The sequence below is a fragment of the Syzygium oleosum genome, unplaced genomic scaffold (genome assembly GCF_021117445.2).
Source record: "Syzygium oleosum isolate NSW1041296 unplaced genomic scaffold, Sole_v2.1 Sole_v2.01, whole genome shotgun sequence".
Taxonomy (NCBI): domain Eukaryota; kingdom Viridiplantae; phylum Streptophyta; class Magnoliopsida; order Myrtales; family Myrtaceae; genus Syzygium; species Syzygium oleosum.
Window position 1 is genome coordinate 36,499,242 of NW_026607485.1, and position 24,667 is coordinate 36,523,908.

At 43.8% G+C, this 24,667-nt stretch overlaps 5 protein-coding genes across 7 annotated transcripts; 3 read left to right on the forward strand and 2 right to left on the reverse strand.

The window, feature by feature from the left end:
- Positions 1–3,791: 3,791 nt before the first annotated feature.
- On the forward strand, positions 3,792–5,754 carry LOC130137818 (universal stress protein PHOS34-like). The gene is made up of 4 exons (XM_056310119.1): positions 3,792–4,142; positions 4,305–4,399; positions 4,746–4,867; positions 5,512–5,754. The coding sequence occupies exons 1-4, from the start codon at positions 3,938–3,940 to the stop codon at positions 5,597–5,599; spliced, it is 510 nt and encodes a 169-aa protein (XP_056166094.1). The 5' UTR covers positions 3,792–3,937; the 3' UTR covers positions 5,600–5,754.
- Positions 5,755–11,805: 6,051 nt separating this feature from the next.
- On the forward strand, positions 11,806–13,481 carry LOC115682069 (universal stress protein PHOS34-like). Its single transcript, XM_056310125.1, has 4 exons — positions 11,806–12,106; positions 12,337–12,431; positions 12,763–12,884; positions 13,214–13,481. The coding sequence occupies exons 1-4, from the start codon at positions 11,926–11,928 to the stop codon at positions 13,299–13,301; spliced, it is 486 nt and encodes a 161-aa protein (XP_056166100.1). The 5' UTR covers positions 11,806–11,925; the 3' UTR covers positions 13,302–13,481.
- A 1,145-nt stretch (positions 13,482–14,626) lies between these two features.
- Positions 14,627–18,420, forward strand: LOC115680098 (APO protein 3, mitochondrial-like). 3 transcript variants are annotated; one of them, XM_056310102.1, is made up of 4 exons: positions 14,627–14,838; positions 15,546–15,960; positions 16,677–17,098; positions 17,753–18,420. In XM_056310102.1, exons 1-4 carry the CDS (start codon positions 14,742–14,744, stop codon positions 18,160–18,162), a joined length of 1,344 nt encoding a protein of 447 aa, XP_056166077.1. In that variant the 5' UTR covers positions 14,627–14,741; the 3' UTR covers positions 18,163–18,420. The 3 variants fall into 3 exon arrangements, with proteins under 3 accessions (XP_056166077.1, XP_030459701.1, XP_056166082.1); XM_030603841.2 differs by having other exon boundaries at positions 14,694–14,950; XM_056310107.1 differs by lacking the exon at positions 14,627–14,838 and adding an exon at positions 15,001–15,335.
- Positions 18,421–18,588: 168 nt separating this feature from the next.
- On the reverse strand, positions 18,589–20,965 carry LOC115680108 (uncharacterized). Its single transcript, XM_030603848.2, has 2 exons — positions 20,217–20,965; positions 18,589–19,381 (listed from the first exon to the last, which is right to left on the reverse strand). The coding sequence occupies exons 1-2, from the start codon at positions 20,753–20,755 to the stop codon at positions 18,745–18,747; spliced, it is 1,176 nt and encodes a 391-aa protein (XP_030459708.1). The 5' UTR covers positions 20,756–20,965; the 3' UTR covers positions 18,589–18,744.
- Positions 20,966–22,340: 1,375 nt separating this feature from the next.
- On the reverse strand, positions 22,341–23,995 carry LOC115680089 (cytochrome P450 89A2-like). Its single transcript, XM_030603829.2, has one exon. The coding sequence runs from the start codon at positions 23,932–23,934 to the stop codon at positions 22,372–22,374; it is 1,563 nt and encodes a 520-aa protein (XP_030459689.1). The 5' UTR covers positions 23,935–23,995; the 3' UTR covers positions 22,341–22,371.
- Between the last annotated feature and the right edge of the window lie 672 nt (positions 23,996–24,667).

Genomic DNA, 24,667 nt, shown 5'->3' on the forward strand with positions numbered 1-24,667 from the left:
CGTCTTGAGCCGGCGAGGGCATCCCGGCCCTCGCCTGTGGCGGGCGACCCATGCTAGCTCAAAGTTAAAAAAACAAAAGTAAAGAAAAGGAAAAAATTCAAAAGAATTTAAATATTATTAAAAATGTTCACTTCAGCGCCGACCATGTCGTGTATGACGGCCGGCATCCACGTCAGCGATTTCCGGTCAAAATTAGTCAGATGGACTCAATTGGCAAGACGAGAAAAAGTTCAAGACTCAATTAGCACAATTAAAAACTTTTAAACTGAATTGGTATAAGTGCAATAGGTTTATGACTATTTTGATAGTTCACTCGTATTCAGTCTAACCCGGCCAAAAAGAGGAGGATCTCGCCGGACGATCGCATGGGTTGCTTCTACCGGCCCCATCAATCTTTCCTCCCAAGTCCGATGTGCCATTAATTTGTTAAAGATTAGGACTTTAGAACTAAGAAGGATGGTACTGCTAGATAACTAATGAGGAAATTAATAAAAAAAATTCAAGCTTTAATCTTTCAATAATTATCAGCACGAGTTGTTTTTTTTTTTTTTTTGGTCATATCAGCACGAGTTGTTTAAATCTGATACTTTTCGACCAAAAATAAAACATGATTACATCCCTAGCCCATTGTCATAATATATATCTTTATGGAGTTGATTAGAAGAACTTTTTCCAAGTGGGTTCTTTCCTTTATGTCTTTGGCTCTCAGTGAGATACTCTTGAAATCAACTCTTACTTTTCAAACCCAACTTGATTTTGGATTCGTTTGGTAAGAAATAATAGATGATGATGAGGAGGTCTCTCATGTAGGAACCTCATGATCTGATGTCTGATTATGGGTGATGGTAAATGGACCTAAGATTTTGTCAATCATCATAGCAGTAGCACCATCGTGGATTCTGCTGGTGATGCTTTCGAGAGTGGACAATATATGGAGGGCGTGGAAAATATGTGGGGTATTCGGAGCTGCACGGGTCAATTTGCTCAGGCCCATCGTCTGTTTGGTAATAATGCTTTCTGATGGCAGAGAAGAAACTTAAATATCTCACGAACATAGGCGGAAAAAACACGAAACTCGTAAGACCGACGATCGATACGACGAGCGATTCCCAGTAGAAGAAACACGTCCGATCCGGTTCCGTCGGCCTTCGTCTCTGGAGAAGGAGAAGAGCGGGAGCCTCGGAAGGAAAATTCCGGGACCCAACGAAGTCAAGAATCGTGCACACACACACCCCACAGACTTCTGAAGTGTTTCTGATGGAGGGGGAAACGTAGAAAACCATCCGAACAGAGCCGAACAAAGTCCCACATCGCCAAGAGCTCGAGAAACTTTACAATTCATGAAGAAACGCGAAGTTGTTCGCCGAGCCGGGTAACGCGGGCTTGTAAACCGAGCAGGGGCGCCACTGTGGTAGGACATGGGCTTAGCTTCTGCGGGCCGGGCTCGTCGTGGCAGTCTTCTGGCCCGCCTGTTCCAAGCCGAGAGCTGACACGTGCGGACCGGGTGAAGGCTCGGGCCGCACGCGGGTCCTAGAGTGGAAGGGGACCCCGCGAGGCTGGCTTCATAGAGCAGCGAATACCTCTTGCTCCCGACAGTGGGAGGATAACGGGCCGGTGCCACTCGGGCCCATCATGGCCCAATGGGCCGAGCCCTTCTGAACCACCACTGTTTTTTCTTTTTTTATTTCGAGGAAAATTATTTAACTTTTTTTTTTGTCTTAAAAAATGTCGGCTGAGGCCAAATTCTGTGGACCATTGAAAATTGACCAAAAAAGTATTTAGATTGAAATGCATGAATAAAATAAAGGGTTAAATATCGTAAAAAACCCCCAAATTAGTACGACGGTAACAAATTTATCATAAACTAATTTTTTTACCATAAAAAACTCCATACTGATACGCTCGTAATAAATTTATCCACCATTAGTTTATATTAAATTGGATTAATATAAAAAAAAATCACAAACTGATATATCTGTGATGAATTTATCTCACGAAAAATCACAAATTTATATACCTATGACAAATGGAGAGTAAAAATCCAAACTAGTATATCTGTTAATTACCACTTATCATCTAACTAGACTTGTTAAACGGGTGGGTCGGGTCGGGTCGGGTTTGGGTCGAGTCATAAATGGTCCGACCCAAATTGACCCATTAACCCGTTTATGACCCATTTATTCATAGTGTAAATATCTCGACCCATACCCAGCCCGACCCATACCCAACCCATACCCGACCCGACCCATATTGCTAAAACACTTTTATATTTAACCTAATCTAGGAATACTTGTTTCTTATGATTTTTTTTTAAATTATACTGCTAAAACATTTTATGCAATACAAAGCTAGTGAAATTTTTTTATAATTTTTTTTTAAATTGAGGTTCTGTTTGTTTTACGAAAAATGCGACATTTCTAGAAAATATTTTCCATAAAGTCATTATCTAAGAAAATAAAAAAAATTTAATATTTTTTTTATTTTTTAAATCGAATTTTAAATTATTTTTTATTTTTATTTTTTCCTTTTTCCTTTATTTTTGGTCGATCGCCGGTCGCCGGCCAGGCGAGGACGAGCTCGCCGGAGGCCGGCGAAGCTCGTTCTCGCTGATCTGGCGAGGCCGAGGCCTCGCCGGGATCGGGCGAGCCTCGAGGTCGCCGGGATCGGGCGAGCCTCGAGGTCGCCGGGATCGGGCAAGCCTCGAGGCTCGCCAGATCGGCGAGGCTCGAGCCTCGCCGGAGGCCGGCAAGCTCGAGCTTCGCCGGCCTCCGGCGAGGTCGTCCCGCCCTGGTGGCCGGTCGCCGTGGCCGACCACCGGCCGGAACAAAAAAAAAAAGAAAAAGAAAGAAGAGAAAAGAAAAAAGAAAAAATAAAAGAAAAAGATAAAAAATAAAAATAATTAAATTTCGATTTTTTATAAACATGTTTATAAAGAGAGAGAGAGAGTGTGTGGATGGGTCTAGTGGGTGGGTTGGACATGGGTTCCAAACTCAACCAATTTAGACCCATTTATCTTTAAGCTTTAAAATTTAAAACCAATTTAATGTTGACTCTTTAAAATTAAAGTGACCCATATATGACCCATTTATTTTTAAATGGGTCATATATGGATTTAAGACCCATTTTGACACCTCTACATCTAACTCAGCAATTCGACGATAATTTTTGATGTTTTTCGTTACTTAATTCCAAAAGGTATTAGATTGAAATGGATGAATAGACCTGTCAAAATGAGTCATAAACCCATTTCTTAACCCATATATTAGTAAAAGGGTCATAAATTGGTAAAAGTCTAATATTAGTATTAAATGGGTCATAAATGGGTCGTAAATGGGTCATAAATGAGTTTACAACTGATTTAAACTCAACTCATCTCTCTCGCCTTTACTCAATTTTGCGCTCACTCACTTCGTACTCTCATCTCAGTTTGGGTATGAATTTTTCTAGATTTAATTAAATATGGAAGTGTTTTAGCAATATCGGTCTGATCGGGTATGAGTCGGGTCAGGTATGGGTCAAGAAAATTACATTATACATAAATGGATCATAAATAGGTTAATGAGTTAATTTGGATCGGACCATTTATGATCCGACCCAAATTCGATCCGACTCATTCATTTGACAGGTCTATGGATGAATAAATAAAAAAACCAAAGCAGACAAAAACGTTGCGTCCCCCCGTCCACGAGTCCAGCTCGCTCCTTCCTTCCTCGTTGGCGGAGCAAGATTCCCCCCGCACCACCGCAAAACGCCAAAGAAACGCCACGTCATCGTTCCCCCGGTTCGTTCTCCCTTGTTGCTTCCACGCGATCTCTCTCCCTCCGCACAGCTTTCAACCTTTCACTCTCCCCCCTGAAGGCCGGAGGAGGAGGAGAAGGTCGCGACGTTCGAGCATCGGAGATCGCCGATCGGAGGTGGTGGAAGCTCTCTCCCCCACATGGCGGCGGCGGCGGCGTCTGCGTCGGCGGCGTCCGAGAAGCAGGTGATGGTGGTCGCCGTCGACGAGAGCGACTGCGGCGCCCACGCCCTCGACTGGACCATCGACCACTTCTTCCCTCCCGCCGTCCCCGGTTCTCCGTTCAAGCTCGTCCTCGTCCACGCCAAGCCCTCCGCCGCCGCCGCCGTCGGCCTCGTCGGACCTGGTACCCGTCTCCCCGATGGCGCTGTTGTTTCTCCAGCCGCTTCGCTTGATTCCTACGCTCTTGTGGATCGGCGAGGGGTTTCGTTTTAGCCCTGTTTTTTTGGGTTCGGAGGCTGTGCGTTTTGCTAAGTAGAGAGAGGGTTGCTGTATGTGAATTGTTCAGGAGCTGCTGAGGTGTTTCCGATCGTGGAGGCTGATCTGAAGAAGAGCGCCGCGAGAGTCGTGGAGAAAGCCAAGGAACTTTGCGCGAGTAAATCGGTGAGTAACGTAGCGCCCGCGCACGTATCGTTAGCTGATTCCGTGACTGCAGCGATTTCGAGCTCTGTCGATTAGTACGACGAAGTCATGCTGGTCTCGTCGATTACTGATTGGTAGTTCCTAGCTCGGTGTCCGTGCGGATAGATGTCGTTTCGGTATCATTGCTGTCCAACATAGCGAGATGAACAATTTACATGCTCGAAAGATTGTTGCTGCTTTGGACAAAATGTGGGATGTGATTTGTGCTGTCGATAGATTGCGTTTGTCGTCGATCTTTGGAGATATCCGGAAAATATTCGCGTTGGATTTCATCATGTTTTGATGGTCTCTTCGACTTCCATTCCAGGTTCACGATGTGATGATTGATGTGGTGGAAGGCGATGCGAGGATCGTTCTCTGCGATGCCGTAGAAAGACATCACGCCTCGATCCTGGTAGTTGGTAGTCATGGTCATGGAGCCATAAAAAGGTAACATTTACTAACTCGATGAAGCTCACGACTAGGGTACCTCTGCTGTATACTTGCTTCTATCTCCTGGGACTGATGCGAAGGTCTGATCGAGGCTAGCTTTTCGCATTTCCAAGTCGATATTTTGCTGCGCCCGGTGGACTATGGGGGAATAAATTTCAACTTAAGCAATGTTCAGTTCTTAGATGAAGTATTCGAATTGGAAAATGGCGTTCAATGGGTTATTTCGTTGTCACCGGTCTTGATACTTGCGGATTGCTTTATTGACAATGTACAAGATCAAATAGCTTAATAAACATCACATTTAGCTTGAGGAAGAACTAGTTGACCGAATGTTAGACGTGTAAACCGGTCCTAACAATTTGCCGTTTCATTTTACCGGGCAAAAGTACAAACCATTTAAGGTAGGAGCAGGAGAGTGGTATCAGAGAACGTATTTTGTAAGACAGGAATTCGTGGGTGGCTACTATTATTGTTAGGGCCAATGGTTATCCAACCGTGCGAGAATCCCATCTATTCCTCCTTTGTGAGCCCTAATTTTCTACTCTAGTGGCATAACGTTTCAGATGTTCGCTATACGACTCTCTGTAGCACTTGACTTTGTGCCACTCGAATACTGATGAATGTCTAGTACACTCTTGCAGGGCTGTCTTAGGTAGTGTGAGCGACTACTGTGCTCACCATGCTCATTGCACCGTGATGATCGTGAAGAAGCCCAAGGCTAAGCACTGAGTTCCCTTCTCTGCTTCTGCAGAATCTGTAAATGTGGTGTTTGTGTGCTGTCATATTGGGCACACAGATATCTAGCTCTGTATTCCGTATGTCTGTGGTACTTCCGTTTGTATTTTGTATGTTGAAATGCCATTATGAAAGTTCAGTTTGGAGAATCTTTCCCCTCTTTTACAATTAGTTTCGCTACAGCACCCGCTGCTCTAGCTAATTGTCCACCCTTTCCAATTGTGATTTTTATGTTATGTATGGCCGTGCCTAAGGGTATATCGGTTGAAGTAGATTCTTCTTTTTGATCAATCAAAACCCCTGTCCAAATTGTACAAGCTTCTTTCAAAGCGTACGGCTTTCTGGATGCATCGGCTCTACGGCTAAAGTCCATTTATGTGTAAATCTGCACATCCACACATGGTGTGATCTGCCTCGGCAGTTATCTCATCTCCAATGGAAAGAATTGCAAAGAAGAGGATAGAGTTCAAATACTAATTTCACGAGTATAGTATTACTAATACTGTATTAGAACAGTACTTTGGCGTGATATCAGATGCAATGAGAATGGAATTAGATGGTAATGACGATTTCCTGCTTGTCCGCGCATAAAGGGAAGAGGAAATGAAAGAAACAGAGGAAGTGGTGCACTATATCCAAATCAAATTTAAACCCTTTTAAGCCAATAGGTGTGCCCCTTTGCTGGTAAGTACCAGGGGCGGGGTTTCTTTTTGTTTTTTTGTTGGTATTCCAGGGGCGGGGTTTGATCCTCATGAGTAACGTATACACTTGTACATAGAAGTAGGGGTGTGCAAAACGGACCGCCCGAACTGGACTGGACCAGCTAATTCAGTCTGGTTCCTGGGAGTATCGGTTTGGTTCCCGGTTCTTAAAAGTGAAACCTGTGTTCGGGCGGTCTGGTTCCCCATTCCAAGGGGGAACCCGACTAGACCGACTTTATATATTTTAATTTTTTTTTTCAAAAAATTAGTAAAATGTGAACTAAACCCTAAGTGAACTTCATCGATATAATTTCATTGACAAAAATTAGTAAAATGTGAACTAAACTCTAAGTGAACTTCATTGACAAAAATTAGTAAAATGTGAACTAAACCTTAAGTGTTTGACCAAATAAAAAAAAAAAACTAAACCCTAAGTAACCGGTTCTTGGTCCTAGGACCAACCGATTCGGTCCTCGGTTCTCCTGGTCCAGTTCTTGATTCCACCTTAGAACCGGACCGGACCGGGACCCGATCACCCTTATATAGAAGAGATGGGTAAGATAAAATAAAATAAAAATAAAATTTAAACACTTTTGATATGGTGCAACTAAATTTCAAATTATTTCCAAAACTGTTATTATGCGACAGACTTAGAGTAAAACCGCAATGAAATTTTACCCACATTGAAATTACTACCTGAATTTTTCTATCTATACTAAACAGAACATATTTTGAATGTAATAAAGTGATGCGGTCTCTTTCTCTAGGTATACATTGTACCTTCTTCGTACTTATGTTTCGCCTCTCCTAAAAGTAATATTCGAAATACCAATATTAAAACAAAAGGGGGGGGGACTTGAACACTAATATTGAATAATTGTTGCTCTCGGCAAAGTGATTCATAATCTTCTCATAAAACCACATATTTCTATTCTTATTATGGAACGCAAACAAAAACTATCGTATAATAAAACCAAAATGAGATTAAATTTAATGTGTCGCACTTTTTCCACTCCTAATTTGACTACAACACTCCCCAACAAAAGTGTTTGAACTATTTCATCTGCTGTGGGTCTCACCCATTAATATCTTAAGCCTTCCCTTTGTGTCTTGTTTTAATTTTTTTTTGCGGGTCGCATTTTCTCTCCTCTTCATCTCACCTTTATGCATCTTTCTCTCTTTCTCTTTCAATCGAATAATATTTTTTTGGTACAATTGGTTGTTGTGCAACATATGGAAGCCTTCTCTATTCAAAACCAACCCAATACTTCAATTTGATCGTGGGCAGGACCTTATTCACCGATTTGTGCTGTGAGTTTACATCCAGATTGAGTTAGTTATTTATTTGTAAATACTTTGGATTTGAGTTTAATCTAGGTGTGAGAAACACTCGAACGTGTGAGTGATTGTAACTCTAATTCTCCAATTATAGTGGATTATCTGTTGCTGGCACTTCCCGTGGATATAGGTACCGATATTCGGACAGAACCACGTAAATTTTAGGTGCCCTTTATTGTTTCTCGTTTATTTGTCTGGTGATTTTGCGTTGATTTAATTGCAAGAAGTTTCCGCGTTAATTTTGTAATTGGATCCATGGAAAGAGGACGATTTTGAGATTTTCACGAGCACGTAATCGAGAGAATATAAAATGCAACAATCAAAGAGAGGGAACTTCTCAGTTATGCGCTGAATCGCGTGTTTAGCTACAAGTTATGTTATGCATCGAGATGGATGCCGAGGACCTGAGTATTTCACCATTTGTTTATGATGGGATTTAAGTCGATGATGAGTGGTTGCGAATTGCTCAAATGGCCAATGAATGGATAAAAGATGATGACATTTCGACAATGTCAATTGGGATACAAAGCCATCTGGCAGTGGGAGGAGAGCCGCTATGCATTGTCGAGGCACAAAAGAAGCCAACTCGAACATTTCCTCGAATTGATTTGAGACTTTCTGTTCAATTAGCGTTTCGAGTGATCAAGTAGTGCGTGCCGTTTGAAGGAGAGAGATCCGCCCCCCCCCAAACAGGTCGGGGCATAACTCCTACCGAGTGTTCATGAAAAACTCAAGAATGGATAATCCGACCCGAACCAAATGGATAAAAGTTCAGTTTATGGTATAGTTTTGATTTGGAATTGTTTTCGTAATCGGCTTTGTCGATACAACAAAACTTATAAGTTCATATATCGCTTCGTCGTATAAATTGCATATACAAATAAGTTAGCGAGATGCTCGACTGAAGTACGATAAATATAGTTCACAATCTAGCAGAGTTTGGCAGTTGAGTCTGCATTTTTTGGGCTCTCAGTGAGGTACTCTTGAAATCAAATCTTTACTTTTCGAACCCAATTCTATCGTGGATCTTGTTTGGTAAGAAATATTGATGATGAGGTCTCATGTAGATTGCTCGTGATACTCTCAGAAGCTTAAAAGACACGAAAGAATATCAAGTGCTTAGTACATGTGTGTTAGAAGCTGCACAGGTCAATGTGCTCAGTTCGATCGTCTTGTTTATTATGCTTCTGATGGCAGAGAAGAGAGAAATGGCTCAGACTTCCCCCGAGAGGGTCTTCCCTCCCAAAGAAACTTAATGCCCAGATTTACCATCCAATGACAAATCTAGAGACGCGAAAATAGACGAAAAAACGAACTTGAGAGGCGGACCATTGATGGAGAACGACGAGCGTTCTTCCATAGAAGAACGCATTTCATCCAATTCGGGATTGCCTAGAAAATGTGTGTTAGAAGCTGCACAAGTCAACGTGCTCAGGGCCATCGTCCGCTTAGTAATAATGCTTCTGATGGCAGAGAATAAAGGGATGACTTGACTTCCCTCTGGTTCTTCCCTCCAACAAAACTTTATCTCCCAGATTTAGCGTCCAAGGACACAGACACGGGCATAGATGAGAACACCAACGCGAGAGGCGAGAACGGCCGAGTGTTTCTTCATGGAAAAACACACATTCGATCCCATTCGGGACTGGGTATTGTGGCACAGACCGGCCACTTCTCGGACGAGAGAAGAGCGATCCTGCAAGAAGGAAAACTCGAGACCCCATTGAGTCAAGAATCGCGCGCGCGCGTGCACCCGGACATGAAGTTCGACGCAAAGAGGGGAAGAACATAGGAACCCCATCCGAAACAGAGCCGAACAAAGTCCCACATCGTCCGCGGCACCAGAACTTCAACAGTTTATTAGCTTCACGCACTACGATTATGGTCGCCGAGCTCAGTTGCGCGGGCTTGTGACCCAAGTAGGGGCATCACTGTGGTGGAACATGGGCTTAGCTCCTGCGGGTTGGGTTCGTCGTGGCAAGTCTTCTGGCCCGCCCGTTCCAAGTCGAGAGTCGATCCGTGCGGGCCGGGCGAAGGCTCGGGCTGCGCGGGTCCTAGAGAGGAGGGGACAGCGCTAGGCTGGCTTCACAGAGCAGCGAATACCTCCCTCTCCCGACAGTGGGAGGATAACGGGCCGGTGCCACTCGGGCCCATCATGGCCCAATGGGCTGAGCCTACCGAACCACCACTTTTTTATTTTTATTTTTTTGGGATCTGATTTTTGGCTCCCAGAAAATTATACTTCATGTCTTCAAGAACGTGTCGGGCTGGATGAGTGAGGCCGATTTGTCTAGGCAATTGAAAATGTTAGAAAATCCCAATTATCTATCTGTTTAGGGAAAGTTCTTTTTATATAATCACATTTTTCGGCACACAAGTAACCATGGTTAAGTTTACTCTAAGAATAGGACTTGGACATCAATCTATGCATCGAGAATGTCTGAACTTATCCATGGTCCACAAGTTCACTCTCGATTTTTTCCGGTACATGAATAACCGTGGTTAGGTTTACTCTATGACTTTTATCAAAATTATGCATCAATTCATACCCCGCATTGTATAAAAGATAAAGCCTTCTATTTATACGAATAAAGCAAGGAAATTTTGGAAAGTGTGTTATGTTGTAATGATATTCTTTTGAGTTCTGTATACCTTTTTTTTTTCTCAAAGTGCATCAATTTGAATTCCAAACTAATAATTTTCAAATGAGAGAGGTTGCTTAGTTACAATTAGGATACAAATAGATATATAATTACAGAAAGACCATATAATACATATAAAGTACACATTAATACTCCTTTTAAATTTGAAGCAAGTGTAACAATTGAGAGATTAGATTTCAATAACGCGTGATGCAGACAAGGTAGTCCCTTGGTGAAGATGTCTGCTAGTTGATCTGTTGATGAGGTTATCTGGGTTGATGCATGTGTCCAGTCATGGACACATGCTATTGTGCACCAACCATATGTCGATATAACATTGAGGAAGCGAGAAGAAAAGGTGAAAGTGGGTGTATTGTTGTTGAGAGGTGATGGGAAAGTTGGGATTAACGGAAAGAAAAGATGATGGGTAAATAGATGGTAGAGAAGAAGAAAAATTTGGACATGCATCAAACTTTGTTGAGATAGCAATTGGATCAAGGGAAGTGTTGATTTGGGGTAGGATGTGGAAGAATTTGATATGTTTTCTTGCTTAGATACCATATTAATATTTAGAGTCAAAGAGATAATAATGACAAATTGTTTATTGTGGCTCAACCACGATAAAGGTTGCAAAAGTAATTATAAGAGTGATTAATTTACAGTTAGGATACCAATAAAATAAAAAAGTACACATTAGTTATTTGTTCCATGTTAATATTTTTTTTTAATCTATAACATCGTCTATCGTCTTTCTTGCTTAGTCATCACTTAATATCTATCATTACCATATGAGAAATACCAGTTCAATTTCCTCATGTGGTCATACAAACATATGTTTTAAGGTTTAAAGTAAAGCCATAAGAAACTCAAATTTACTCTAATGAGAAAGTTCCAAGAGAAATATGCCACACTATACGCAATCTTATGGTGATTTGTCCTATAATAAAAGATTAAGGACTTGCATATTTAGATTAGAGAAGTAGAGATGTTAAGATGCATATAGCAGACATTTCACACTACATATTACTTATTCTATTTATTCTAATATTGTGCCCGCCCCAAAACCAGTATAAATATATTATTATGGACCGATCTAATTTGTTATATCTTCGATAATTGCCACGCGGATTACCAAAAAAACTCGCGAAAATGCTTCTAGGCCGAGTTTCTAGAGCTCTCCTAGCCATTAGATTTGCTACCAAAAAGTAGCAACACGTGCTTCTCAGTAGTTCAAATCAACATGTTCTGTAAGTTCTATACTCATTCAAATGGATTAAATTTTGAAAGAAAATAAGGTATATATATATATATAATAAATAGAAATAATCAAATGATAGACCTAAAGAAGATAAAAATGGCGTCCACGTCTACGAGTCAAACTCGCTCTTCTCCTCCACTTGGCGGAGCAAATTTTCCAATCGCAAAAGGCCAAAAAATGCCACGTCATCGTTCCTTGTTCGTTCTCTCTGGTTCCAGTTGCTTCCACCTTTCTCTCTCTCTCTCTCTCTCTCCCTCTCTCTCGTGCTACTTAACTTTCAACCTTTCACCCTCCTGAGACCAGAGAAGAAGATCGCTGCATTCCGTCTGCTTCTGTGCTCTTCCAGTGGCGAGCGTGATCGAAGGGCGGGAAGCAGCTCTCATGGCGGCGTCCGAGAAGCAAGTGGTGGTGGTCGGAGTCGACGAGAGCGACTACGGCGTCCACGCGCTCGAGTGGACCATCGACCACCTCTTCGCTCCCTCCATGCCTGATTATCCGTTCAAGCTCATCGTCGTCCACGCCAGGCCCTCCGCCGCCTCCACCGCCGGCCTCGTCGGGCCCGGTACGGTCTCTAAATTCCACATGCATATATATCCCTTGGATTCGCTGTCTTCGGCTGTGTCGCTTGATTGCCACGCTTGTGAATTGCGAGGGTTTCGTTTTAGTTCTGCTTTTAGGTTTGGAGGCTGTATTTATACGGTGCTTTCGGAGTTTTGACTTTTTCTTTTTTGTTGGATTTCGTTTATGTGTATGTTGCTAAGTAGAGAGGATTGCTGCATGTAAATTGTTCAGGAGCTGCTGAAGTATTTCCGATCGTGGATGCCGATTTGAAGAGGAGCGCCGCGAGACTTGTGCAAAAAGCCAAGGACCTTTGCGCGAGTAAATCGGTAAGTACATAGCGCCGGCGCACATATCATTAGCTGATTCCATGACTATAGTGATTTCAAGCTCTGTCGATTAGTACGACGAAGTCGTGTTGGTCTCGTTGACCACTGATTGGTTGTTCCTAGCTTTAGAGAGTCCAAGCAGATAGAAGTCATTTTTGCAGTCCAACATAGCCAGATGAACAATTGACATTGCTTAAACGATGTAGCTGTTTTTGGCAGAATGTAAGATGTGATTTATGCTGTCAAAAGATTGCATATGTCGTCAATCTGTGGAAATATCGCATTGGATTTCATTGTGTTTCTCTGTTTTTTCTTTCAACTTCCATTTCAGGTTCATGATGTGACGATTGAAGTGGTGGAAGGCGATGCGAGGAACGTTCTTTGCGATGCTGTACAAAAACATAATGCCTCGATCCTCGTAGTCGGTAGTCATGGTTATGGAGCCATAAAAAGGTACATCTGCTCAATCAACGAAGCTTGAGCTGGATTGTTATATGAGTTTGTTATATTTAATAAATGGGTCATAAATAAGTTTAGAATGGTAAAACCTAAAATAATATAGGTGTTAAATGGATTTACAACTTACTTATACCCAACCCATCTCTATGACTCCCTCTCGCTTGCACTCATCTCACACTCGCTCGCTCCGTGTTTTTGCTTTAGTTTGGGTATGAGTTTTCTTTGATATGGTTAAACATAGAAGTGGTTTAGCAATATGGGTTAGACATTTGATTTTCTCTGCGCCACTCGAATACTGATGAATGTCTAGTATACTCTTGCAGGGCTGTCTTAGGTAGTGTGAGCGACTACTGTGCTCACCATGCTCATTGCACCGTGATGATCGTGAAGAAGCCCAAGGCTAAGCACTGAGTTCCCCTTTCCCGCTTCTGCAGAATCTGTAATTGTGGGGTTCGGGTGCTGTCATGGTGTGCACACTGATATCTAGTTCTGTATTCCGTATGTGTATGGTACTTCGGTTTGTATTTTGTAAGTTGAAATGGCATTAGATTTGTATGCTGAATTACCATTATGAAAGTACGGTTTGGAGAATTTATGTACTTAATTATACACGCTCGACAGCTAAAGTCCATTTATGCGTAAATCAGCACATCCACACATGGCGTGATCTGCCTCGGCAGTTATTTCCAAAGGGATAGAGTTCAAATACAAACTTCACGAGTAGAATGGTACTTTGGCATGATGTAAGACGAACGAGAATGGACATAGCTGGTAATGACGATTTCCTGCTTGCGTACGTACAAAGGGAAGATGAAATGAAAGATGATGAGGTAGTGGTACACTTTATCCAAAGCAAATTTAAAACATTTTTGATTTGGTGCGACTAAATTTCATATTATTTTAAAAAAAAGTCATACTTCCAGAACTAGTTATATGACAGATTTAGAGGTTGTTGCATATAAAAAAAATGTGTGCAATGAAAAGAGCATGATGTGATTGCATCAATCGCAACGTACACTGTTCTATCATATTTCAAGAATGACATTCGAGACTTCTAGCGTACTTTTTTAAATATACATTCTTCTTCCAAATGTCTTCGATAATCTTTTTTTAAGGAAAATAGTTATTCTTGTATGTTGACGTGGGGTGCGTTTGGCTCGGCTTTGGGAAAAATCCTTTGAGAAAATGCAAATGACGTAGGAATTTTCCAAAATACAAAAAGCATTTGGTAAAGTATAATTTAAAAACACAATGAGAAGCAATTTTGACTTAAATGCCGTTTGGAAAAAATTACATTTTGTAAATGACTGTTGTTGCTTTTTTTTTTAAAACTACACATCAGGGTTTTCGAGGACATTTCCGTAATCATGAAAGTATAACGAGAGCAAAATTGGAAGAAAAAAAAATCTACTTGCGTTTGGAAAATGCTCAAAGCTTAAGACACTTCCGGACCTGTCTTGAACTAAAGGCCTTTACGTGCCTTTGAAATGCAATTTGCATTTTTTCTAAGCTATCCAAAAAATTTTGCCAAATGCCATTTGCATTTGCCCAAGGACTTTGGAGCCCGGAAAGGCTTTGGCAAAGTGTTTGCTAAATGCAATAGCGGAAATATAATGAATAAGACTAGACAAAAAAAATACTTTACCTCAATTTTTATTCCTTCAACACACATCCCACATATTCAGGAAAAGAAGAATATATTTTCTTGTGCATTCTCGTACACTTAACACCATTTCCATCAAGATATAGCACGCGCAAGCAAGCAAGGAAAGCGTGAGGCTTCCGAGTTATACGAGTACAGAGGGACCTTCCTCTGGGAATGCGAAGCATAATCAATGGCTGATCGGCTTCATGCTTCCAAGTCCAGGCCAAGCGCACACTCGAATCCGAATCCCATCACTCGACCAAAACTCACCGCAGCGGTGCGCGGATGGAGCGATTCCAGAAGGTGAATTCGTGCAAGCGAGCTGCTCTTAGCAGATCCTTGAGGAAACCCAAGTGATGCTCGCCAACTGTTTGCGCAAATGTCCACGTGAAATTTGGTCACCAAAGAAAAAAGGGTATGCCTTTCCCGGTCGTACTATGAAAGAATCCCGTAATTGGTCTCGAGCTTAGATTTCGAATTGTCCGGATTCAGCTGATGCCGATAGACCATGTCCCTTTCCCGCTTTTAAGATGATGAATGCCGGCTGCACAGGGCTCTAATATGTCAGAGATTGCTATTTGAAGATCTCCGAATTGTCTAAGCGTCAGCGAACTTCTCTCTCTGTTGGGTTTTTGGGTTTTGAAGTTTTCGGCTTCTCTTCCTAATTCGCACCAAATATGTTTCCTCACACTAAAAATCCATGCCCGCTTTCAGAACAAGTTCTACTTGCGCAGGCTTAAAGTTCTCTCTTGGCTATTCCTATGATTACCTGAATTCAATGTTCCTTATTTATTGATGCGGTGGGTATCTCTAATTCTCGTTCCTTGATCGTGAAATTCTTAGTACCATGGAAGGTGATTATCTAAGGCCGCCCGCAATATCTTTGCTCCTAATGCCAATGACTACATTTTAGCTTGGTCGAAGCATGAGCAATTATGTGAATTAGAGACAGTATTTTGATGCCTTTCTGAACCTTTATTATCTTCTCTACATCCTATTTTCTAATGCAGATATCTCGGGCATTAAGTTTGTTTTTGCCAGAGCGATGTGGCTCAGACGAATCCAGAGCTCTTTTGGTCTATGCGTGAGAGTTACTGGAGAGACTGCCGCTAACTTGATTGGCGAGGACAATAAGAAGCTTCTACGTTGTGCATACTCAAGTACGTCGATATGCGTAGACCTACCAAGAAAGCTTACAAAGCAAGATCGGAAGCCAATGGTGACTAGTGTGAACAAACTGAAGCGTGAAGCTCGGATGGCGAAGAAGCAGAGGCAGACAGCACAGGAGATTCCTTTGAAGGCTCCTGATAATGGATTGTTGGTCAAGGAATTGGTTCCAGTTGCTCACGAAGTATATAATTCCAGGACGGAATTGTTTGCTTGTGTGTCGAGAGTTGCCCAAAGCATCCCTATTTATACATGCAGGTAAAGAGGAAAAGGCTGAGGAATCCTTCTAGTGCCCAACTTAACCTCGTGAACTTTTAGTTGATTAATGGCAGTTATGTAGCCATAAATTGCACCTTAAGCTCTCTATTAGATCCAATTCATTATGAGATATTTTTATTGTCTGTTCAGCCTAACTTGCTTTGCAATTTACAAGTATGTGCTGTCAGCAGTTAAAGCGTTTGCTATTAGGTATAATAAATCAGTTTCTAAAGACAATCTGCCTGGGTGCTTGACATTTTGCATCGGGAATCTTATTGGCCAATACGATATCTGCAGATATTACTATTGGAACTCAACTTTGTATTCAAGCTTTCACCCCCTTCAACTTTTCTTCAGAAGTTTTTCAGTCCCCTTCTTATTATCATATCCTAGGTCCAGCATTGGGTATTAAATCATGTGCTCTCATACTGATTGCCATGACGAATGTAAATTATGTTGCATAATTTAAAATTCGGCACTTAATGAAATTAAGTCTGTTGATAACCTTGATTAAGATTGACTTCTTCTTTTATTTTTTTTAATATGATTGACTTGATTAAGTGAAAATTTGCTCGTGTTAAGTAGGGATGAGTCACTTAATTCATTCACTAGAAAAAGTAATTGATTTGATAGTAATTAGAGTTCATTATTTTAATTAGCAACACTTATTTTTCAGTTTTATTAAGCAAACCATTATTGTCTTTCTTCATGTTTAGCTTGTGTGGAGAAGTCCATATTGGTCATCCACCGCACCGGATTAGAACTTGCAACGCTGGGGCTCTGTCATACAAAGAGCATAGTTGGAATTGTGGTGGCATGGAACACATCTTGCCAGTCATTGAATCTTTCCATTTATATGATTGGGTTGGGAGGGCCGTTTCACATGACGAGCAGCTTCAAGTTGATCGGATCCCAGCAATTGTGGAATTATGTGTTCAAGCTGGTGTTGACATTGCAGAATACCCCACAAGGAGGAGAAAATTTCCCGTTTACAATGTTGCAGGTAGGATCATCGATTATGAACGTAGGTTTCCTAAAGACGATTTACGTGGGCAAGGCATCGACACATATGGTTTTTGGGGCAGAAAACAGCCAAGCAGAGCAAACTTACCAGACTTCGAACCTGACAACATTCAAGGTCTGTTTTGTCTGCTCATATTCTACCAGTTGTGTTACATAGTACCTGAGGTGGAGTGAGTTAGATTTCGAGCACTATAGTTCTCTTGAACTATCGAACAAGTGAATGTTTATATTCTCGTTCAATTAAAAATGGAACATAATGGCATAGTCCAGATCAGAGGAAACTCCATGAAAAATGTTAAATTTCAACTAATATTCTTGAATTGCAGAATCACGTTAATGGGGATGTGCTTGTTCAAGTAGAAACTAAAAGTGGAATATGACTTATGTACATATCCAGATTAAGTGACTTTAATAGTTATCTTATTTCAGAAGGATGAATATCACACTCCAAATGTTTTGGTCCAGTTTTAGGATTCCCAGTTATTTTCTGAATTGAAAATCACGTGCTTTCATATCCCTTAGAGAAAGCGACAGATTAGCTCAAACTTCAAACTCCTCGTGATTATTCTGATCTCACTTATAATCTCTATGCCGTAAAACCTAAACAAGATAGGCAATGAATTTGGAGAGACATGCTCTTCATACTACCTCGTCTGTCACATATTTTCTGTTTTCTTATTTTTCTCGTTTTTTCAGATCTTCTGTCAAGTCTTTCAGGCACCCATCCTATTTTAAGCACTATTGAAAATTGAGCTATTTAATCTGGTAGGTGTTGCTTTGCGAGGCTTGGAAGCATGGGAAAAAATGTGTTCAGGAGCAGCAAGACTCGTGGAGAAGTACTCGGTCCAAACTTGCGGATATTGTTCAGAGGTGCAAGTCGGGCCCAAGGGTCACAGAGTAAGGAACTGCTACGCTCACAAGCACCAGATGAGGGATGGGCAGCATGCTTGGCAGGAGGCGACGGTTGGGGATATTGTCCCTCCAGTTTATGTGTGGCATGTTAGAGATGGGCACGGCGGTGAAGCACTGGTAAATAGTCTGAAGAGGTATTACGGGATGTTGCCTGCAGTCGTGGAACTTTTTGCGCAGGCCGGGGCACAGATAGGAGAGAAGTATGCCAGTGTAATGCGAGAAGACGTGGTGGTGCCAGACTTGGACGAAGAAAGATTGGCCGTTTGAAGGCATCGACATTTGCTAATGAGCTTGGGGCTGGAATTTTGTTCGGAATTCAAAGGGGCGCGAGTCACTAATCTGAGGACCGCCATCCCTCCGATCTAGGAGTGAGTCCTGTTTACCAAAGTGCAACGGTGTAATGGGGGATATGAAGTGTGAATGAAGGTACTTACATCCAATGGGCATGCTAGAGCTAGACTTCCTCTTAAGGAAAAAACTTCTTTGTTTAAAGATGAATTGATGCAACGAAGATAGTTATCTCAATTGCAGCTTTCGCTCCAGATCAATCCCACCGGAAAAACAGATGCATAAATGACCAGTCAACTATGTCGTCAACAAATGCCTCCCTCTAACGTTAGAAGCATTAAGTCGTTTGTAGTCACTCCCCACTTCTTTAAATTAAGAAAAAGAGACGCAATCGAATAAGCAGAGGAAGAAAACGACCCACAACCATCGAACAGATGGAAACATGAGCTTGAGAGATGCAAAACGAAGGCATTCCTCCCTGTTCAACCAAGGCATTCTTCTGGCGAAAATACATCATATCATCAAAAGAATGCTACAGCATGATCTCCTTCTCATCCACGTTTATCTAGCATTTAAATCGAATTCGCCAGCTTCACGCCAATCGCTCTGCACACCCGTTTCACCATTTTCGGTCTCTTCATCGTTTAAGAAATCTTCGGATGGTTCCTTATCTTCTTTCTGTCCATTGTTTGCCCACCCATTCATCATGTCATCCGGGTTAACGCCCTTTTCCTGCTCCTCCAAGTCGTGATTCATGGGAATATCGTTGTCTTGAGATCCGCGAGCATTTGCCCTTATAGGGCCTCGAGCCATCATTTCCACGTGAGCCTGCGACCCAACTCTAGCTTGCTCTGCCTGCGCCATCGCCGCCATGCGCAACTGAGCCTCCCTCCCAGCTTTCTCTCTCGACTCGATTTCGGCCCTCAATTCCAGCGCCACCCGTTTTTCCTCTTGAAACAGAAACTGCTCAATCATCAACCTCTCCTCGGAGCGGAACTCTCCAAAAGCTCGCTTCCGAGTTATTATGTTGAAAGCAAGGGCCTGTTTCTCAAATGTCGAAGTGAACTCCGCTACTTTGGCAGCAATGTTATGATCCCATTGCTGAGAACGAGAAGGCATCTGACCTGTTGTGTCAGAATCAAGGATTCTATCGTCTTCCTCGGCCTCATAATCTGCTATCACATGGTAAGGCAGTAACCTGCGCCACAGAGAAAGGGTTAATGACCAAGCCCGAAAACTAAAGCTGCTACTTGTAATCCGGACATCAGTACTGGAATTTATGGTAAACACTAAGGACAGCTTTACTCAAGCGACACTATCTTCGGGCATCACTCTCTAAGGTCGTATCTCTCCTTAAGGAAAAATGTGCAATAAGTCCATCCTAATATCCAGCTGCCTGAACAGCAAACTCTGCTGCACTGCTCTTGACACTGTTCCTATACATACTACCCTCCAGAAGGTAGCCACATGATACTCCTCCATTATCCTAACTATCTAAGTTCCTAACATGAGAAACCAGAGAACTATGGCCGAACAAGAGACAGCAGCATAGACCAGAAGCGTTGCAACACAAGGATTCGTATGTAAATCAAAACACTGGCTCTTTCTAAGCAACCAATACTAAATCCGCCTCTTTTGGTGCCAACATGAACCACTAAAAACAGCAATTTTTTTTTCACTAAAGACAGTTCATGCCCAGATGAATTAAGCTATAGATTGACAATTCAACATCAAATGTTACTAATGTGTAAGAAAAAAACACCTGCTTGTATTTGGAATCAACTGAATCTCCACCAAACAGTGTGATTTACCGTCGGAACAAATTCGTGTGCTGGGCATTATCGCAGCTAACTAACCTCTTGTGTTCAAGGTGCGATCTTGACCGCATCCTAGTTAAAAAAGTACTTTCCTTGTTCGGACAGTCTCCATTTCTTCTCATCAATTTCCCCAACCAAAAGAACTACTTCAAAAAGACAAGAACAACAGAACATGGTCCGCTAACGAGAGAGAGAGAGGGGAAGAGAGAAGGCAACCTCTCGCAGGCGTCCTCCAGAGAAGAGAAGGGGCGCTTGAAGTCCGGGTGACAAACTCGCCAGGCGTCCTGGTACGCCATCTGCAATTCCACCTGATTCCCCGGTCGAATCACTTTCTGCTGCTGCTGCAATTGCTGCTGCTGTTGCTGCTGCTGCTGTTGCTGTTGCTGCTGCTGCTGCTGCTGTTGCTGCTGCTGCTGTTGCTGCTGCTGCTGCTGCTGTTGCTGCTGCTGCTGTTGCTGCTGCAAATTAGGGGCGGAGACGCTAGGGTTCTGCTGGATCGGGCGGTGGGGGAGCCCCGGAGGGCGGAGGTGTACGTCGATGTTGGACGGGAACCGCGACATGGCGGCCGCCTGCTGCTGCTGCTTCTGTTGCTGCTTCTGCATCTGCATCTGCTGGAGGAGCAGGAACTGCTGCTGCTGTTGCTGCTGCTGCTGTTGCTGTTGCTGCTGCTGCTGCTGGTGGTGCTGCATCAGCAGTTGCTGCTGCTGCTGCTGCTGCTGTTGCTGGTGGTGCGCCGACGATTTCGCCTCCTCCATCTCTATCTCTCTCTCTCTCAAGAAAAATAGGGATCCGGGACTCTATTCGGCAACGCTAGGGAGAGCCATTTGTGAAATCGAGCGGCGCGGACATGGGAGGAGGCGGTGGCGGAGGCGGCGGTTGATCGGCCGATCCATCGAACCGGAAGCGATTAGGGTTTTGCGCTGTGGCGGAGCAGCTGACACGGTCCGGAGAGACGCGGGAGAGGGGAGGGAGGAGGAAGAAGAAGTCGTCACCGTGGATACTCCTTTGGGCCGGGCCACCGCCGCGTGCTGATGGGCTTTCGACGGAGTCGGCCCAACCCCATAACAAGAGGCGGGCCTCCATTTTTCACGCGGCCTTTTTCTGTTCCCCCCAAATCAATCTAAGGAATTCGCCGGGAACAGGCAAACGTGCTCTTGACCGCCGTGCGGTCAAGGCCACATTGCTACAGTGACGTGTGGAGAAGTAAGCCAATCAGGAGCGATCGGTTTTGAATTTCAAATTCAAACTAGTCGGGAACGGGATGCATATCTCAAAATCTGGTGTTCTGAATTTGGCCGGTTCAACCTGGTACCAATCCAGCTTCTAGTATGCCTTTCGGGTTGTTTTTCTTTTTTCTTTTTAATCTTTTGTTAATATGATTTTTGGTTGATTCAACTTTGTTTAACCACATGCCATTCTAAGACCCCTCATCAATTTAAGAAATTTTCCAGGAGTAGGCCAAAGTGCTCTTGACCGCATAGCGGTTGGGACACGTTCCAGTGACGCATGGAGAAGTAGGCCAATCGAGAGTGACCGGTTTTGAATTTCAAATTTACACTAGTCGGGACACAGGATGCATATCTCAAAACCTAATGTTCTGAATTGGCCGATTCAACTGGGTACCACTCCAGCATCTGGCATGGCTTTTGGGCCATTTTTCCCTTTTTGCTCTTTTTAAATCTTTTGTTTAATCTGATTTTGGTCAAATTAACTTTGTTTAACCCCATATTGTTCATCATAATTCTGTTCCAGCTCTAGCATGAAGGACTAGGGGCTCTCAAGGTAAACTCACATTTTTTTAAAACATTTTTGTGGATGCATTGTATGCAATAAATATGCGAAGATTACTCATTCATCCTATGAGCTATTTATCTCGTTACTCAATAGCTGAACCGAAGTTTGATATAATGTTCGACTTAGTGAAATAAGTACGCAAAGAAAATTCATTTATTTCAATTCGATCTCAGTTCGCCGGCCAAGCCTACTCAAGCATAACATACGAAAACTTTAAAGCAATACAATTAATATGATTCGATATGTTACGTCAAAATCGAACCCAAAACAGCAGGCGAAATAATTCACCAACAAATATATTATAACTTAAGAATTTAGCGGATACTAAATTGATTGTCATCGAGCGGTCCTCGTACTATTATTACGGTTGTTAAGATTATTGGTTTAAATAATGAAATTTAAAAAATCGAGAAATTGAAAGATTAAATACTAGATCTCAACTTATTATTATTATTTTTTTTAATTTTCACCGGAATGTGCCTGCAATTGGCATGACATCGTAATCGAGGTGGAGGTTCGAAAAGCTTCGCACGCCATGTTCCCAAGCAAAGAAGCATAGAATACATTTTTCCGAAGTTCAGGTGCCCAAATTCCTGGGACGAACCTGAGCCGTCAAAGGGTTCTTCATCACGATGGAGAACTCCTGCTTCTCCGACAGGTCCACCTCCTCGCCGGCCGCCGTCCGCCATCGGAACAGCCACACCAAGTTCGCCACGAAGTACTCCAGGTGCAGCATCGCGAGCCCGTACCCGGGACAGATCCTCCTCCCCACCCCAAACGGCATCATCTTTATCTCCCTGCTCCCCGTGATGTCGAACCCGCCGGCTTCTCCGCCGCCGCCGGAGCTCAAGAACCTCTCGGGATTGAACGCCATCGGGTCCTCCCAGACTTCCGGGTCCCAACCCATCTCCGCCACCGTGAAGTTGATGGTCGCGTCCTTGGGGATCGCGTACCCGCCCAGCTCCGCGTCCTTCGTCACCGAGTGTGGCAACACGAAGTGCGCTGGCGGGTGGCGTCGCAGCCCCTCCAGCACCACCGCCTTCAGGTATCCCATCCTCTGCAGGTCCTCCTCCTTCACTTGCTCCGCCCTTTGTTCCACGGCTAGTTTGATTTCATCGTAGAGCCTCTCTTGGATTTCTGGATACTTGACCAGGTTGGCCATGATCCATTGCAGTGCCGTGGACGTCGTGTCGGCGCCGGCGTTGAGGAACTCTGAGCAGAGGGTTACGATCTCGTTCTCCTCCAGCTTCCTTTTCTCCTCCGGCAGCTCCAGGTCCAGGAGCGTGTCCACGTACGACACGGTCCAATCGCCATCATTCCCATCCTCCTTGGCTTTCCTCAATTGCTCTCGCTTGGCCTTGGATCGAGCTTTGATGATCGGGACGAGGACTTGATTCTGATTCTCGCGGAGCTCGTGGAACTCCTTCCATCGCTTCCGGAGCACGAGCTTGCTCAGCCGCGGCCAGAAATTGAGCACTCTGGACCGCCGCAGACCCAGCAGCAACCGTCGCTGAGCCTCCTCGATCTGCTTAATCTGCTTCTCCTCGAGCTTATCTCCGAAGCACATGAGGACCAACAAGCAGAATATGGCGTGCTGGAAGGGGTGGACCACGCGGACTACCCCGCCGGGCTGGGACTTGAGCTCCGCCACAAGCATGTCCAGTACCCGCGCGCGGGCGCGGGAATAGGAGCGGAGGCGGGAGGGATGGAGGATCTCCGCCGTGAGGTTCCGGCGGAGGAGACGCCAGTTGGGGCCATAGGAGGAGGAGTTAATGCTGTGCCGGTTGGAGGAGAGGATACGGTTGGTGGCGACGGGCGGCGGGCGGTCGGCGAAGACAGCGCCGCGGTGGACAAGGGCCTGGTGGGCGAGGGCTGGGGAGCAGACGAAGACCGCGGGGCGGGGGCCAATGTGGAGGGTGACCATCGGGCCGTGGCGGGCGTGGAGGGAGCGGAGGATGGGCTCGAGCTCCAAGAAGGACTTGCGGAGCCATAGGAAGTTGCCGATGACCGGGAAGGTGAGGGGGCCCGGCGGGAGGCTCTTCCTCTCGGCGTCGTCGTCGGAGGCGGAGAGGAGGCGGACGATGGCTCTGAGGAGGGCGGCGACGGAGAGGGCGATGAGGATGAGGAGCCAGAGTTCCATCTTTTTGCCAAGGCGAATTTGAGTGTTCGAGTCGGACCAAATTTAAGGAGCTGCAGCTGCAGAGATTGAAGGAGTCAGCTAAGCTTCTTCCTTGTTGGTTTCATACAAGAACGGAGATTAGAGGACAACTTAGCCGAAAGAAAGCATAATGGATGACGTCGTCCGAGTACTTTAGTAGCGGTGAATTTTGTCTGGGAGATGATATTTTGTCTGGGCTGATTCGATCGTGTGTACATAGGTGTACAATAATCGTTCAGTTTTATTCATAACATATAATTATTTAAATAAAACGAGATGCATTAATGAACCGCGGGTATCCATTTTGAAATTCGAAGAACATCATTTTTATCGAATGTTCTCGGAGTTGCATATTTCCGTGGATTGCATGGCCCTTTTCCTGGTTGGACATTAAGGTATGTCACGTGTTAGGAACCGCATAGAAATCATCATGGACGCTACGTTCGTGAATGAATATCTCCGACGCATGCTTCCAGACGAATTACTAAAGTAATAAGGACGTGCAATTCTTCTGTGTTTTGGACATGTAACATCGAAAACGACAATTGCAGTAATAAACCGCGTTCAGTTGCTCGGCCCGAAACGACAATTGGCTTGGGAAAGGACAAATTTGCCGGCTTATAGCTATAGGTACACCTGCCAAGTCTAAATATACATTAGAGGGAGATAGAGAGAGAGGTGTTCGACTGTGTAAAAGAAGACCAAGGCGCCGAAG